This window comes from Physeter macrocephalus, chromosome 5 (assembly GCF_002837175.3).
Source record: "Physeter macrocephalus isolate SW-GA chromosome 5, ASM283717v5, whole genome shotgun sequence".
Taxonomy (NCBI): Eukaryota; Metazoa; Chordata; class Mammalia; order Artiodactyla; family Physeteridae; genus Physeter; species Physeter macrocephalus.
Genome location: NC_041218.1, coordinates 14,796,955 through 14,814,597, shown reverse-complemented (window position 1 = coordinate 14,814,597; position 17,643 = coordinate 14,796,955). Strand labels below are relative to the sequence as shown.

The window sequence follows — 17,643 nt, the reverse complement described above, 5'->3', positions numbered from 1 at the left end:
GGAAAAGGTAGGTAGGAGGGTATTCAAAGCAACTGTGTCCAATTTTTATTTTGTTTTTTTAAATCCCAGAGACTGACTATAAAGCAACCACTGTCATTTTGTCAGGGTGGCAGTAACCACCCCCTCAACTTAGTGTCCTGTCTGTGAGGGAATCTGAAGTGGCACAGGAGGCCCAGAGTACTTTCTCTTTTACCTTCTTTGCCCCCCTAATGAAAGATTTATTTCCTCTTCCCCTCCCCCAAATCAGAATTTTAAATTAGTTCCTTTTTAAACTCCTTGGAGATTTAAGTCTGTTAAATGTAACTTACTTTGAATTACTTAAATCGGTTAATCATGTAGATTACCTAAACTTTACTGAGATTCTCAGAAATAGGAATTTTAGTAGGGAAATGGAGAGGTAATTTTGGATCCCTGGGCACTCCCAGAAAGGACAGTCCTGGGTGAGTGGTGGAAGTGGGAGGCTTTGGCCAACCAGAGGGCAGCATGATGGTGCTGGGAGGCTGGGCAGGGGGTTGACCAGGAGGTGGGAGAGGAATGCATAAGGGAGGTGGGAGGGCCAAAGACAAACTTTGCCTTCTTTGCAATTTTGCCTAGGGCCCTGGTGGTGGCAACCGCCTGTGTGCCACTGAAAATCGTGCCGATGCCTGGCATACTGCATAAATGGAAGCAGGGTACCGCGTGAGTTGAAACATTGGTCACACTATATAAAGTTTGTATATGTGAATCAGTGTAACTCATACCCATGTAACTGGGGGTCTGACTGTATTTGGATTTTTCTGATAAGGCATCATGGGCTAAGGAAAAGAGCACTGGGCTGAGACTCAGGAGACCTGGTTTCTAGCCCCAGCTGTACCTCTAATTGTAACCTTGGGTAAGTCACTAAACCTTTTTTGCCTCAAGTTAAATCTATAATTTGTTAAATGAGAAGCCAAGTAATTTCCTATGTTATCCTCAAAAATGTTGAAAAATAAGTATATTTTAAGTTTTTTTAAAAGGGAGGAACTGTAAGTAGATATAAATTAGTATCTTATTTTGTCTGAAGTTTAAGATACATTAAATTTTATAATTACCTTTGTTTTAGTTGTTAGCATTAATAGAAGGGAGAGGGACAAGTTGTCTTCCCCGAACACACTCCCTTTGAAAGCAGGGAGGAGCAGCACAGGAGAAGTCAAGCAGTAGTTCAGCTGAGTTGTCTGTGTGATGGTTGGAGGAACCTAGTGTCCTCACACAGACTGTAGTTATTTTTGTTGGGTTGGTTTAATTGGAAGGATGTCCCTTAGCTAAAGCCCTTCTGCGAACAAGTACAGTTTAGTTATGACAAGTCTCTGGCCCTGACCCCAGAAGGGCCTTGCAAGTTTCCAGGGATAGGAATTAAACAAAATTGAGGGTGTGAATTTAGATTATATCCTAAGTTTAGCAACTAAAGAAGTTACAGAAGGTAGTTTTGGGGACTCCATACCTCTTAATTGCTTATAACCCTTAACTGGGAACAGAGACCATCTCGTAAAGGTTACACCAGGCCAGAAATGGCATCTGCCCTCAAAAATAACCAGTAGACTAATGGAATTCAGCTTATAGATTAGAATTTTATAGCATCATTAGTTGTCCACTGTGGTTAGGGAATGTTTAGGGGAAGTTGAAGCTTTCAGATAAATTTGGCTATTTTTGATGGTAATCCTTCTGACCATATGATGTTCTTGCTCAGTTAATAGAGTATATTAATCATAATTTAATATTTTTGCTGATCACTTATATATATGGTAGTTGTAGTTTATGGGATGTAAAATTAAAAGGATATGCATCCTAGGAGATACCCAGGAAAATACAGTTCAGAAAATCATTTACTTGTACCTAGTACAAATTTAGTGATACGTAACTGTTGAACCTATAGGACAGTATGACCTCGCTGCCTTTCTGCAAAATAAATTATTGAATCAACGATTGAAGTAGTGTTTTCTTCAGTGGATTTTTTTCGTAAAATCATCTTTACTGTAATCTGTGTTCCTTGACTTGTCATCAACACTGAGAGCATTTTCTTTTCATTTTCTCTCATTAACATAATGAATCATATTTATTTCTTGGTCAGTTGTAAGTCATTCTTCTATTCCACTTGGATTGTTCATTTTAAGTGAAGGAGGCATAGCCTGTAATGTGCAAATATACATTTTTTGAAATAATAATGGGCTATATCTAACTCTAGAGTTTGTAAATTCTTTAACATTATAAGAAATTTTAGCAAACATAAGGTTAAGTAGTTAAACATAAACAGAGTTTTAGTAAATATTTGATTTTATCGGAGGTCCAGGCATATCAAAACACTGAAAACTCTGTTAACACCCACATAGTGAATCCATTTAAAAAAACTTAACTCACTTTGAACTCTGAAAGATATTTGTCTACAGAGCAGCCCAGGTGATAATAATGTCACCTCTTACAACTCTGCATTGTTCTTGGATTCTCTACAGTTGTTTAGCTCTCCTCAAGTAAATCTATGCTTCTGAGACATTCTTTTGCTTCGGGTAAAAAAATAAATTAAAAGCAAAGAAAAATCATTTTGTCTGTCAGTCCGTAAGCTTTATAAGCAGCAAGTAAATACTTTGATTTGGTTTGGGTAAGATGTCATATAAGGATAAATGGTAGTGAGCTACATGTTCAAGATGGGTAGCAAGAAGTCGAGGGCAAGTAGGTGTCATGGATGGGGGTGAGGTTTAGTGAGGGTTTCAGTACCAGGTGGTTCATATCAACATTATATCTTGAAGTTCCTAAGGGTTCAGGCAAGTTTGGGGTTGCAAAGATAGGGAGAGGGCTTGAAACAGTAAGTGTGGCCAACACTAGATAAATGAAGCAGGTACTCCTCAAGAATGGAATTCCAGAAAGGTGCTTGAAATGTTAGTATATTCATTGAGGACACGTAATTGATTGTACTACCCAACTTAATAGTCAGTCTACTAAGAAGTTGTAGACTGTGAAGATGAGGAAAGTTAGAACATTTTGGGGAGAAAGAATGAGGGGAGTGGGAGGGAGGGTAAGTTTATGACAGGAATCTTATGGATTCAGCACATGCAAAAAAGTCATTCTGTTCCTTTCCAGTTTAAGATCTCATACACTAGCAGCTGCTGGGATAGAAATTAGAAGGCAAGGCCAAAATAGATCAGTTAATCAGTTTTGTAAGATTATTGAGGATAGAAAAGTAGTTTGTAAAAACTCTGAAATTGGCTACAGCTTAGTGTTTTTGTTTTAACTGACTAACTTATGACTGAAAAGTCAAAGCCATTAGAAAGTAACATGTAACTCAGTCAGCTGAATAAATGTTATATTTTTCTATTTAACATGGCCTAGAGAAAGGAGTCTTTAAAACTTTTTTCTTAAAATACTCTTACTAGATACTGATCCTTATGTTCTAATTTAGTTGTGAACAATGTGCAGTGATGTTGACCTCTGTGATTCAACATGAAAAGAATTTAACCAGCTGCCCTTGCTGAATCTTTTGTCATGTCTCCTGAATGCATGGTAAATTGTTTTTATTTTCTTGAGACCTCAGGTTTCTGCCGACATCAGTTTTCTCTTTCAGAGTTAAACTTTCCAAAGCTTTGCCTTTCAATAAAATAGGTTGGATATTTATTGGATAGTATCTACAGTATATATACACCTTGCTGTTCAGCTGCTTCTATATTCTGTCCTACTACTATGATATACAGTATACCCTTGTCAGTTACTCGAGGGTGTGTTTTAGATCAGGGTTGGCACTATGGCCCACCTGCTTTTTGTGAATAAAGTTTTGTTGGAACACAGTCATGCCCATTTGTGTGTATATAGTCTGTAGCTGCTTTGCCTTACAGCAGCAGAGTTGGGTAGTTGCAACAGAGATATATAGCTGGTAAGCTTAAAATATTTGCTGTCTGGCCCTTTAAGAAAAAGCTTTTTGACCATTGTTCTAGATCAGTGTTTATCAAAAATGTGGTGCCCAGATCAGCAACCTTAGCATCACCTGGAAACTTGTTGGGAACACATATTCTTGGACGTACCACCCCAGGCCTACCAAATCAGAAGTTCTGGGGATGGGGGCCAGCAAGTGTTTTAAGAAGCCTTTCATGTGACTCTGATGCACATTAAAAGTTTGAGAAACTCTGTTCTGGATAAATGTTTCCCAAATGTAAAGCCACATATATCACCTGTACTATTTTTTACCCTGTTTTCTTTTTGTTTAATTTTTTTTGTCAACTCACTTTCTGAAAATTTGAGCTAATTTTAAAATGAAAGTTTATGGGGCTTCCCTGGTGGCGCAGTGGTTGAGAATCCGCCTGCCGATGCAGGGAACACGGGTTCGTGCCCCGGTCTGGGAAGATCCCACATGCCGCGGAGCGGCTGGGCCCGTGAGCCATGGCCGCTGGGCCTGCGCGTCCAGAGCCTGTGCCCCGCAACGGGAGAGGCCACAGCAGTGAGAGGCCCGCGTACCACAAAAAAAAAAAAGAAAGTTTATGTCACCAGAAAAATAAATACAATGAAAACAACATGGTGTTGTGAGATAACTAGAGTCTGTTGTCACCCTACGCTAAAAATTAGAACTCGTTAGATGTATTAAGTATGTACTGAGCACCAAGTGGAAACTTTTTTCTTGCCTTAATCATGATAAATAATCACTAGTGATTGAGTGGTGTTTAAAATGTCATGTTGGTGAAATCATATAACATCTAAAATTATTTTTTGTCCAAATCCCATACTTTAGGAAATACTGTATTAGTTGCTCATATGGAAGGAACGCTGCTTGAACTGTATATACCTAAGCCACTGGGTGGAAATGACTTTTCCTTAGAAATAGACAGAAATACACACCCATGAGATGGAGCGGTATAGAAGCCCCCGGAGAGGTCCATCTAGACTTCTAGGATGAAATTATGTATTTAGCTTCATCTTACCTTTCCATTAATGTTTTGGTCCATGGTGGTCAGCAGTTCTGCAGGATTTCACCAACCTCTTTCACAGTGGGATTGTGAAAGGTGCTGGCTGTGAGAAAAGCTGATTATCAAAGAAAACCCCTGGACTAGAAACTGGGGGGAAGTGCTGTGATTCTGCATTATGGACCGGAACCAGCAAGGCATGCTTACTAGAAAAGCAGTTGATTCACCTCAGATTTTAGAATTTTGAGAAATTCTGATATGAAAATAAATCAAATGATTTAATTTGCCTCATAGTATTAGAGGGAGTACTTCCCCAGACGTGGCGTTCTGATACTGGCCGATGTGTTTTAGGGTGTAGTAATTGTTGATGGGACTAGAACCTGAATATCCCTAGGTTGCTGAGTTGCTTCCGTTTTTTTCTTGCTTTCTTTTTCTTAGAGATTATGGACGTACTTGGTTCTGTTGTCGTTTGACTCTGCAATAAAGTAGTGACAAAGGACTCTTAATTCTCGAGGGACTGAAAGTCTAGTAGGGAGTGAAGATCGCACATGAACAGTTAGGTTTATTTTTAAGTGATAAGTTCTGTGATACTGATTGCATATAGGTGTCTAATTTTGAAAAACCTTTTTAAAAAAATATAAAAGACCACCAAACACCTATAGGAGAACAAATGTTATTTGTTCATTAAGTAAAGTGTTACAAATGAAGTCCCTCATGTTCTCCTTCACAGTCAGTCCTTTCCCCCAAAGGCAATTCTTGTGAATATGTCGCGGTGTTCCTGCTCTGTTGTTTCAGTAGTTATAAGGCTCAGTCTCCTTCATGGTAATCTCTGTTTTTCATTTTAACTTCCTTTATCATTGAGTTGTCTGTCGCCTCTGTCCTTTGATATTCTCATTTATTTTTCCTTTTTTATTTCTTCATTAGTTTTAGATTAGGGGAGGCTCTGCTTAGCATTTATTGCTATCACCAACTATGGAGAACTTGTCTCTTTAATAGACAAATCAGCCAATTACTTTTTCTTTGGTTCTTTTCAGCTATTTCTTCATAGCCAGAGATAGCTTTCGTTACTTCTAATTTTGTGTATAAGAAGGTCTGGATGATAGAAGCCACCAGATATCCAGAGTACGAGTGTTACTGTATCAGAATTGCAGCTCTGCAAGTATCAAAATATGAAATTTAGCAGCCTGCAACTTTTTAATGACTGACTTCCCTTTATGACATATACCATAAAACAAATTGTATATAATCCACTTTTAGGACTAAATTTGTGGGTAACTGTTTATTCAGGCTTTTCTAATGTGTGTCTTAAATCTAAGAGGAGGAATATGTTGATTTCCTAAAGCATATATCCCCCTGGCAGAAATGTGATGGCATTGAGCCCTTTCAGTGACCAAGATTCTGTGCTTGTATAATGAGGGAAGGTAGGGTTGTGGCAGGGGTGGAATAGAGCCCTTGGAATGTAGCTACTTCAGTATTTCTTTCTGCACATTTCCTTCACCATTCTGTTAGCTCTTAAAGACCCTGAGTAAGCTTTTCGTCTTGCTACCAAGGCTCTTTCCCAGTCTCATTCCTTATAATTTTTTTACATGGATTTTCATAGACAAGTAGGCTGATAGATTTAAAAAATTATTTTAGCATTATTAATCTTTGGTCATATTCAGCAAGAATGAACTTGTTTTGGAAATTTCTTCTGCAGTGGGCATTGCATTTTTAAAATGTCAGGCTTGTCATGGCGATTATGGTGGGGGTGATATTGATACCTATTTGTAATGATAAACCTGTAGGACCATATGAAAGAATTAAGAGGGATGGCCTTTCAGTACCCTTATTTTTTGTATTTTCTAGGGGAAAGGAAAGCCTCTACTAATACTCAGTATGATTTTATAAGTTCTGTTAGAAAGAATGACTTGATATTACATTTGGAAGGGAGAACGCCTTAATTAGTTTTTCCCGCTGCCATCTTTGGCTGAGTATTTTTTCTTTCCTTATGTAATAAATGTATTCCTGAAAAATTTGACATGTATCAAGTCCTATTAAATGTTTTCAAAGCATCAGTAATCATATAATGTTAAGACATGGTAGTGAGTCTTTTCATAAAATGAACCCTATATTTTGTACTATATAAATATACAATGAATTAAACTGAGTGTATTTATTAACAAGGTAACATGGAGTAATAAGAGTTTTTTCTCTTAAGGTTATTATAAAAGGGTTCTTATAGGTGAGCTTTAGGCTAAATTCTAAAGGAACAACAAAGGTAGGTGGGAGATGTTAGTGGATTTGGTGAGACTGTTGGAGGAGTGTGTAAAAATGATCAAATTTGTTCTTTACTATAATAGTTACGGTGAAGCAGTAGCTTTTATCTTGGTTCCACGTGAAGACATAAGGGTTTACTTGTCCATATGAAGACATGTGTTTACTGCACAGGACAGGTCTCTTCCTGCTCTGTTACTAGACTAGAAACTGGTCTTTATATAGTTCCCACATTATTATGTGGAGTCCTAGCTTATGTTGTAAGAAATGGTAATAAGAAGGTGGAACATTTGAAGGTTTGAGGGCACAGGGAAATGAGAAACTTTAAGCTTATACGCCTCTCTTTCTAGCTCTGGCTTTCCTTTCACTGAAAGGGTATAGAATTTATTTCAGAGGGAATGTGCCTGCCCTGTCCCAAGCCAACAGTGACATGTGGCCCCTAACAAGTATGCCTGTGGGGAGGGCTTTGGTTGTCACATTGGAGAATGTGGGAGAGCTTTTCCTCTTCTGGCCCCATTTATAAACTAGGATGCTTCCATTTGCTTTGTGTGCTGTTGAGATTTCTCTTCTCTGTTTTCTCTAAGCTAAGCTCTTAGCTGATTCTGTACAAAAGAAATACTAATTAGTTGTTTTTATAAATTGCTTGCCATTAATGCCTGATAAAATGCGGTAAAATAAGGATTCTGCATACCATTATATATGTCAAATATTACAAAGTTTAAGGTTCTTTTGAAATTACAATACTAAACTCAGTTCACTTTTGCTTAGCCTTCACAGTTGTTGATCACATAGCATGGTCATCCACTCACAGCTTAAAAAAATACAGGGAGCATCGGAGAGAATGGGTAAAGTAAAATTTTGATGTTTTTAAAATAGCACCTAAATCTATGAAAGTTGATTTGATTTATTGTTTGTATGGGAGGGAGAGGGTGGTTGGCACTGGAAGGGCGGGGGTGGATATTGGGAAAATAGCATGCACCATGTAAAATGATGTCAGATACCGTCTAGGCTAAGATTTTTAAGTGTTGCTACTACAGTTTAAGTCTGTTTCAGAAAGGGCAGGACCATAAAATGGCAGTGTTGGGATTTACAGTGGGTTTATCTTTCCCTCCCTACAGATTGAAGGGGATTTTGAGAATAGCAATATTTGAGTAGTTTGGACAGAAGCCTTCTTTTTAGAGCGGGCTGTCCATATTCCCTGAGTGAAACTGCCTCAGTAGCACCTCAGGCTCTGTTAACGTTACTGAAAGACCTTGAGAGGAATAACATTTATTCCAGTTTTTATTGTACACCTATGACTCAGGTGTTCTCAAATATAGGTTATGATTCATGAAACTCATGAAGGGGTTGAACAGCAGAGGTTAAGAGAGTTGTTCCTCTGAAGGTAGTTGCTTGGTAGAAAAAACATTAATAGAAATTTTGATGTTTCCATTCAGGTGAAGAACACTTTTCCTTTCAGAGTTCTAAATCAAGTTTTTAAATCTCAAATCTCATCATTATAGTTATGTACAGAGCCTAATTAATTAGTTTTACGGAGGTCATAGAGAAGAGAGCCTGCCATGTTTTTATGGATAGGGCATTTTGTTGTTGTGAACTCAAATAACTCGGTCTAATCTCTGCCCCATTTTTTTAAAACTTTTTTCTTTGTTTACACGTTTAAAATCTGGGTGCAGAAAAAATTAAATCAGATTTTACCCTAAAAATATTATTCTTGCCCCAGCTTTGCTCTTCCCCTACATGAAGCCATTTGCCAAAGCCAGATACGACTTACTTACTGTTTCCCAAACCTTCCTGCCTCTGTAAGCTTTGTCAAAGGTATTACTGCCAGTTTGGAATGCTCTTCTTTCCCCTTTCCTTTGGTCTAAGTCCTGTCTTTCCTTCAAATAATGGCTTCTACTTATTGCGTGAAGCCTTCTATAACCTCTTCAGTCCTTGGTGGTCATTCTAGTCTTAGAATTCCTGAAGTACTACTATTTGGTAGTAGTTCATCCATTACAAACATTCATCTGGCACTTGGATCATGCTTCCTTTTGTTATTACTTGTTACTGCATTTAAATATCCTGTTTCTCTAGGAAAATGAGGGGCTCCTTGAGGGTAGAGAGCTTGTCTTAAATGCCTCTTTGTAATCCCATTGCCTAGCACAGAGGATATGTTCAGTATTGGGATTGATTCTACTATTTGGATCCAATGTTAGTGTAACAGAGCAATTGTTCTTTTAACTTAGGTTATTTTTATACTGAATATATACCCAGAAAACCCAAAGATAAAGTACATTGAATTAATAAAGTAATTCCTTGTATTATAAGGAGATTTGGTTCATATTTGTTCCTTATTAATTATAGTTCCCCCTCCCCGCTCCCCCCTCCTTTGTTTTTTAGTGGGTGCTGTTTTACCTAGTTTCTTTTGAAAAACATGGTTTGGGCCAGATATATTGACAGTTTATATTACTAGTATTTTTATTTTAAAATTCTTCGTTGGTTTAGCCAGATTATACTTTCATGGCTTAAGCCCAAATAAAATACATTTATTAAATACTGTATGGTAATATAGTCAAATTATTTTAAAATGTTAACCTTAAAGTCTCTCAAGTAAAATTTAAAAAATATCAATAAACAGGTATTCAGTTGCTAGTCCCTCTCAGGGTGTTTCTGTATCTCAAATTATTAGGAATTTTATTATTTCATTGTTATAAAGATTTCTGTACTGTACAGGCTGATATTTGATAGCTGTATTTATTGTGTTTGCTGCAGTTATCAAATGTTTATAGAGCAACCATTTGTATGTAGTGAGGAGTTATTTAAAAATACTTTTTGGCATTTATAGAAACTGACACTTAAAAGTCCTCAGGGATAATTTTGCTTAATTCATATTTGGAATTGTTCTCATTTTGTCTGATAGCAGTGTCTTCAAGGCACATATGTCTTAATATTAGATTTATGTCGTGATTTCAGAGGAAATGTTTGACTAGTAAAACTTCTGAGAATCTTGATTTTAGTCTAAGGCCTGGCTTGTCATATTCTTGAGGCATTAGTTTGACAAAGCACTGAAACAATACTGCTGTTGCATTACTGAAAAACTTAGAAACTTGTAGCAGGGAGACTTCTAGATATATGAGTTTTTTTTTCTTCTTCAAAAATTTATATTATCTTTAAATTTCTTAGCATAATTTGGGTACATGCGAGAAAGCAAAAAACCTCTAATATAGATAGCATTGCCATTCTGGTGTGAGCTCATCAGAGTACCATTCTGACATGAGCTTAAGGCCCTCACCGAAGTCTTGATGAAATATGCTTTATAAAAAAACATTTTTCAAAACCCCAGTTTGCCCAAGGACCACTTTACAGAGCTCCAGCCTTGGAGTTTTACCTGTGATCAGTCATATTCTTCTCTAGGGTTACACTTGTTAAGTCAATATTTTAAAACAAAACAAAACAAAAAACCCTGATTTTGTTCACTTTTGTTTTCATATACAAGAATCTTTACAGTCAACATGTACTTCTAGATGCTATATTGAAATTGCTGGCAGAGTCTATTCTATACAGACTGAACAATCTGGCCCCTTGTTTTATTTGTAAAGGTTCAATGTATCTATGCCTGCCTACTTCAGTCTGCAAGGGAGTGTCAGAAAGGCCCCGCATTCGCCGAGCCGTGAGTTATCACTAACTTTTCAGATGTGTTAATGAATGTGGAACAAAAGCAGTTGTGTTTAAAAGGAAAAAAGGACCATCAAAATAACCTTTATTATAGTAGCAGGCGTGAACACTAAATTAATTATTCCAAATTGTGGTGTCAAAAATAACCTACTTTAACTAGAGACTAGCCTCTAGAAAACCTATTGTTGAACTGCTCTGAAGCTATCATTTTAGCTATAAATTACTATTCTTAAAATTTTATAAACCTGGTTGTAAATTAATATGTTCTTTAAGTCTTTTTAACCAAGTTAAAACAATTTGAACAAAATCTTACCCCACCTAAAAATGATAGTATTTAGTTGACTTTGAGTTAAGCTCTTCAAAATAAGACCATGTGAAAGGGGTAAAGTTTTAATCTTTGTTATTATTCACATGTGAAAAACAAATTAATTTAGATAATTGAATCACTTCCTAGATGAAAGCTTTTAGTTCAGTGTTATTTAAAATCTATTTTGGTACCAACAGTTCTTGCTTCAGTAATTCACCAGTAGGTTTTCATTCATCAATGACGATATCAGTTTAAGGCTAAAAATAAAACACTTCCATTTCTTAGGGCTTATCATTCTACTTAGAGGAAATGTCCTTAAGAGTTTTTTCCCCCCCAAAGAGATTCTAAGCAAAAAAATTGTAACTAACATCTATATTTTGTTCATATAGTTACCTTTCTTTTTCTTAGATTCTTTAAAGTTTTGAGTAGATAGGCATATTTGATTAGCAGGTTGGGTGCTTCTGTTGCTTAGGAGGTGTATTATGTTAAATGAAGACAATGAATTTAAATGTACCCAGTTTGGCCATATATAGCACAGACTACATAAAACTTGGAGGTATGGGACCTTTGGAGGCATTAAAGTTAACATTTCATTTAGGCAGTATGCCTTTGTTTGACTGGTGTGTAAGTCCTTCTTCCAGGTTTGTACGCTCTTAAACACGTTATTCTACCCTCTCTAACTCCTCCCAGCAGCAAAAGGGAGACACTTCAGCTGGAACAAAATAGTGGAAGAAATGGCGTCTGGGGTTCAGTGGGGATTCGCAGTGTGTATGCAATGTTTGCAAGATTACTTTTTATGTTTTTCAATTAATGTAAATAATTACAATATAAATCAGTGCTTAGTGTCAAGTAGGGAACATTGTATACCAGTAGAAATTCTCCTAGTGGGTCTGCTGCAAGTCACTTAACCTCTTGGGGCCTCAGTTTCCTCATCTGCAGTATGAAGGAGTTGGACTCGATAATCTATAAGGTCCATTCCTGCTCTACATGCTATGCTTTTCTGAAGTACTCTGTTTAACAGAATGCATTGCTTTCCCACTTTGACTATTTGAATTACATGTGCAGTACACATACTGCAACTGCATGTTGTCTAAAATAGTTTTTCTGTAGGATATTATATAAAAACTAACCCCTCTTGAGCTGATTTATAAATGTGTGTGTGTATAGCCACACATAAAAAGCTAGTGATGGTAGGGCTCTCAGAAAATAAATATTTTCCAGTTGTCTAACCTTGAATGTTATTAACTTTCCTCTATTACAGGAGATACTACTCGTCAACGAATCAAATTCAGTGATGACAGAGTATGCAAGAGTCACCTTCTGAATTGTTGCCCCCATGATGTCCTGTCTGGAACTGTACGTGTTTATTAAATCTATTGTTTTGTTATTGGTATACTACGAAAACAAACTACTTGATAAAGTCTTAATTTTGTGTCACATTATCATGCAGTGGTTTTTTTTTAAACACTTGTTAGCGCAGCAATTTGCATCCCTTATATTCAGGTTGATAATTTAGATCTGCAGTAATTGGATTCCTCACAAAAATGATTGCTGTGTTTTACTTTATAATTTTTTCCATTCTTCAGAGCAAGCTTTTAAAAAGCATTTCTTATTTGGAACGTAGAGGCAGTTATTATACAGCAGTTGCACTTGTAGTTTACAAATAATATAAATGATTTTTTAAATTGTTTACTTCACTGTTGAGCAGAGTAGACTTTCATCCAAAACAGTATGCATTTTTATTAAGATTTGTGCACATTTGAATGTGGAAATCATTGTGGGGAAAATATACTGGTAAATACTTAAATTTACACAACTTAATTTGCGAGTAGTGTTGTCAGTTAAAATTCACTTATATTGCTTACTCCTAATGATGTAAAGCTCACTTAATTTAAGTTCTATATCTAGTGATGTTGGTTAATCTTAGAGCATCATTTTAATTTGGTAGATAAATCACATGATGATGGACCTATTTAAATGGGACAGAGGATTTGATTCCCTGGCTTTTGGATTTGATTGAAATGATAACTCACTTTCAAGAGCTTCCATTCACAGGGATAGCAGAGGAGGGCTGGTAGGACCTAAACATTTAGCTGACTTTGTCATTTGTCTGAAATGAAGAAAAGATTTCAAACTTCCTTTTGCAGAAGCAATGAGTTCCCTTAATTAAAGATGTCTAAATTAGTGGTTTCTTTTTTTTTTTGGCCGTGCCACGTGGCATGCGGGATCTTAGTTCCCTGACCAGGCATGGAACCCCATGCACCCTGCAGTGGAAGCTCGGAGTCTTAAAGAGTGGTTTCTTCCTGATAGGAGGAGTTAAATACCCCAAATACATAAGTATCAAGGCATTTTTGATAGAAAACACCTCTTTTTCCAATAGGAAAGACCGTCAAAACTATATTATGTTAAAAGGAATAGAAGACCTATCATTTAAAAAATATGTAATACCTAAATTTTTTTAAAGTATAATATTAAAAGGGAAGACAGGGCTTCCCTGGTGGCGCAGTGGTTGCGAGTCCACCTGCCAATGCAGGGGACACAGGTTCGTGCCCCAGTCCGGGAAGATCCCACATGCCGCGGAGTGGCTGGGCCCATGAGCCATGGCCGCTGAGCCTGTGCTTCCGGAGCCTGCGCTCCGCAACGGGAGAGGCCACAACAGTGAGAGGCCTGCGTACCGCACAAAAAAAAAAAAAGAGGAAGACATCCAGTTTCTGAGCACTTGAATTAGGACTGTGACAGATAATTAACCCTCACATCTGCTCTTTAGAATTTCCATAATTAAAGTATTTTCTATTCTGCTATAATACAGTTGAAATCTATCATATTAGTAATTATCTGTAGTATTATTTGATTCTTCACATTTACTATTAAATTTAACATTTAATGATATTTAAGGCTAAATTACCACTTCAGATGAATTTTGAGGATAAGATTAGTTGATAAAATGGCAGAATTTAAATTTTTAGTACTTTAAAACCAGCCATAGCAAGACTTCGACATATTTTTATATTCTTCAGGTATGGCATTAATAATAATGAAAAAAATCTGACATCACAATTGTACATTTACATTTTGTAACGTATACAATGCAGTCACATTCATTTATTTCTCAAAATAATTCTGTTGGGTATATGTTCCATAGTTAGCCTTAATGACAGTAAAGTGATTTATTCAAAATCAGTTAGTTCTATTGATTTAAGGTAAAACTGGAACCAAACCCAAATTTTCTGAGCTGTAGTTTTATTCAACATGTTTTCTACTCTGTTAGGTAATACTTAATCCTTCATCATGTTAAATAAAAAGGATTAGTGTTGGTCTTGGACTTTCCTTCTTATAAAATTCTTGCTGGTGGATTTGTAAGAAGCACATTTTTTCAAATTTTAATATCTCTGAAATATGCATCTTAAAATTGATGATAGAAAAACACTTTTAATTTGTAACATTTTTCTTATGGTACAGAATTTAATGATGAGACTTAAAATTGATGGTGTCTTGGATCACATGAAAAACAGTTAAGGAAAGCCCTTGGAAAGGCACTTGCCAGGGAAACTCTGTATGAGAAATATCTCCTTTTTGTCAGCTTAATAGGCAGGAGATTGTCATATGTAAAGGTGAGGTTAAGTGGTTGTGAACCTCTTAAGCAGAGTTTTAAGGGCTGGCTCTAGGACTTTGTAAGTGTCCAAGGTTGTCACAGAGTGATGTCCTTGAGAACTAGAAATCATCCACAGAGTGACTTTCTCATGACCCTAATTACTAAAAAGGGCTATTTATAACAGTTTATGCTATGTACAAATGGTTTGTAATTACAGAGCTCAGACTTCTTTAGCATCCAATCTCTGTAGAACACATGCTGTTCTGGCACAGAATCTAATAGTTCACACTTCTGTGTGTTGAAGATGCTTGCTTATTTATTTATTTATTTATTTTTTGACGTTAGATCAAGGATGAAAACTAAATTGTAACTGTTTTTATAATGCTTTTTCTTTGTTATGTAACTGAAGGTTGCCCTTTACTTTTCCAGACCTTGTTCCTCAGATCTGTGATTTCCAGCAGAATATGACTCATCAATATTCTAGATTATTTAGCAGAATAATACACAGAAATATATTCTTTGGCTTATTATTATTATAAAAAGGTTGAACTTTATACCGAGCACTTGGAGATGAAGAGTATGGTTTCTAAAGATATACTCATAACTGACAGTATGGAATATTTTTGGAATTCAGCTTTTTTTAAAATAAATTTATTTATTTTTATTTATTTATGTTTGGCTGCGTTGGGTCTTCATTGCTGCTTGCAGGCTTTCTCTAGTTGTGGTGAGTGGGGGCTACTCTTCATTGTAGTGTGCAGGCTTCTCATTGCGGTGGCTTCTCTTGTTGCAGAGCATGAGCTCTAGGCGTGCAGGCTTCAGTAAGGAGATTGTCATATGTAAAGGTGAGGTTAAGTGGTTGTGAACCTCTTAAGCAGAGTTTTAAGGGCTGGCTCTAGGACTTTGTAAGTGTCCAAGGTTGTCACAGAGTGATGTCCTTGAGAACTAGAAATCATCCACAGAGTGACTTTCTCATGACCCTAATTACTAAAAAGGGCTATTTATAACAGTTTATGCTATGTACAAATGGTTTGTAATTACAGAGCTCAGACTTCTTTAGCATCCAATCTCTGTAGAACACATGCTGTTCTGGCACAGAATCTAATAGTTCACACTTCTGTGTGTTGAAGATGCTTGCTTATTTATTTATTTATTTATTTTTTGACGTTAGATCAAGGATGAAAACTAAATTGTAACTGTTTTTATAATGCTTTTTCTTTGTTATGTAACTGAAGGTTGCCCTTTACTTTTCCAGACCTTGTTCCTCAGATCTGTGATTTCCAGCAGAATATGACTCATCAATATTCTAGATTATTTAGCAGAATAATACACAGAAATATATTCTTTGGCTTATTATTATTATAAAAAGGTTGAACTTTATACCGAGCACTTGGAGATGAAGAGTATGGTTTCTAAAGATATACTCATAACTGACAGTATGGAATATTTTTGGAATTCAGCTTTTTTTAAAATAAATTTATTTATTTTTATTTATTTATGTTTGGCTGCGTTGGGTCTTCATTGCTGCTTGCAGGCTTTCTCTAGTTGTGGTGAGTGGGGGCTACTCTTCATTGTAGTGTGCAGGCTTCTCATTGCGGTGGCTTCTCTTGTTGCAGAGCATGAGCTCTAGGCGTGCAGGCTTCAGTAGTTGTGGCTCACGGGCTCAGTAGTTGTGGCTCACGGGCTCAGTAGTTGTGGCGCACGGGCTTAGTTGCTCCACGGCATGTGGGATCTTCCCGGACCAGGAATAGAACCCTTGTCCCCTGCATTGGCAGGCGGATTCCCAACCACTGTGCCACTAGGGAAGTTCCTGGAATTCAGCTTGATGAAAATGTCCCTGTAACATTTTACCATTCTTTAGTCTGGTACTCTGGTACAACTAACTTTTTTTTTTTTTAATTTTATATTGGAGTATAGTTGATTTACAATGTTGTGTTAGTTTCAGGTATACAGCAAAATGATTCAGTTATATGTATATCCATTCTTTTTCAAATTCTTTTCCCATGTAGGTTATTCTGGTATAACTGACTCTTAAGCTAACAGATTAATTAGAGGAGGTAAAATGTAGAACAGAGAATCAAAATAATTGTGTATATATGTATCTTTAGATTATGGTTTTTATAAGAAGCATGAATATTTCTATAATTAGAAAGTTTTTATATTTCAAAGGCATGGATTATTTTCCTGTTCATCTAGAATTTTTTCTTTTAGTCTCTTCTCCTTTGGAACAATTAGTTTTCTCCCTTTTCTGTTTACTATGCAGAAAGTAGACAGCATCCCCTTTCAGATTTAGGCAAAACAAAAAACCTAAGTAAGGTTGTCCTCCCCCCCCAAAAAAAAAATGAACCACATTATTTCTGGTACATATATTCCCTAAGGAAAGATAAGTATATTGAAGTGCTTTAAAAAAAATCTTTCCATCTAGTTCCTAGTGATCTAGGAAAAGGATATGTGATAGTAATAATTTACAGAAGGCATTCAATCTAAAGCAGAAACTTGAGATTAAGATCTGCAGAGATGGAAATGTATACTCTCATAATTCATCCATCCTAAATTCAGAAGTGGCCACTACTAATTCTTATAGCCTTCATCATAGTATAATTTTAGTGTTGACAGGCCATCATGTCTTCTAGTGTAAGGCCTTCATCTTTTTTTTTTTAACATCTTTATTGGAGTATAGTTGCTTTACAATGGTGTGTTAGTTTCTGCTTTATAACAGAGTGAATCAGCTATACCTATACATACATCCCCATATCTCCTCCCTCTTGCGTCTCCCTTCCACCCTCCCTGTCCCATCCCTCTAGGTGGTCACAAAGCACTGAGCTGATCTCCCTGTGCTATGCAGCTGCTTCCCACTAGCTATCTGTTTTACATTTGGTAGTATATTTAAGTCCATGCCACTCTCACTTCATCCCAGCTTACCCTTCCCCCTCTCCGTGTCC

General features: G+C 36.5%; 1 protein-coding gene across 13 annotated transcripts in view; it reads left to right on the top strand.

Moving 5' to 3' along the window:
* Nucleotides 1-17,643, top strand: part of LUC7L2 (LUC7 like 2, pre-mRNA splicing factor) — a 57,436-nt gene that overhangs the window by 2,715 nt on the left and 37,078 nt on the right. For 2 of the 13 annotated variants that reach the window (XM_028489697.2, XM_028489696.2), the window contains 4 exons: nucleotides 595-678; nucleotides 10,730-10,800; nucleotides 11,803-11,876; nucleotides 12,374-12,468. In XM_028489697.2, coding sequence (XP_028345498.1) covers nucleotides 661-678; nucleotides 10,730-10,800; nucleotides 11,803-11,876; nucleotides 12,374-12,468 — 258 coding nt within the window. In that variant the 5' untranslated portion in view covers nucleotides 595-660. The other 11 variants (XM_028489699.2, XM_028489698.2, XM_055084806.1 and 8 more) reach the window with 10 other exon arrangements.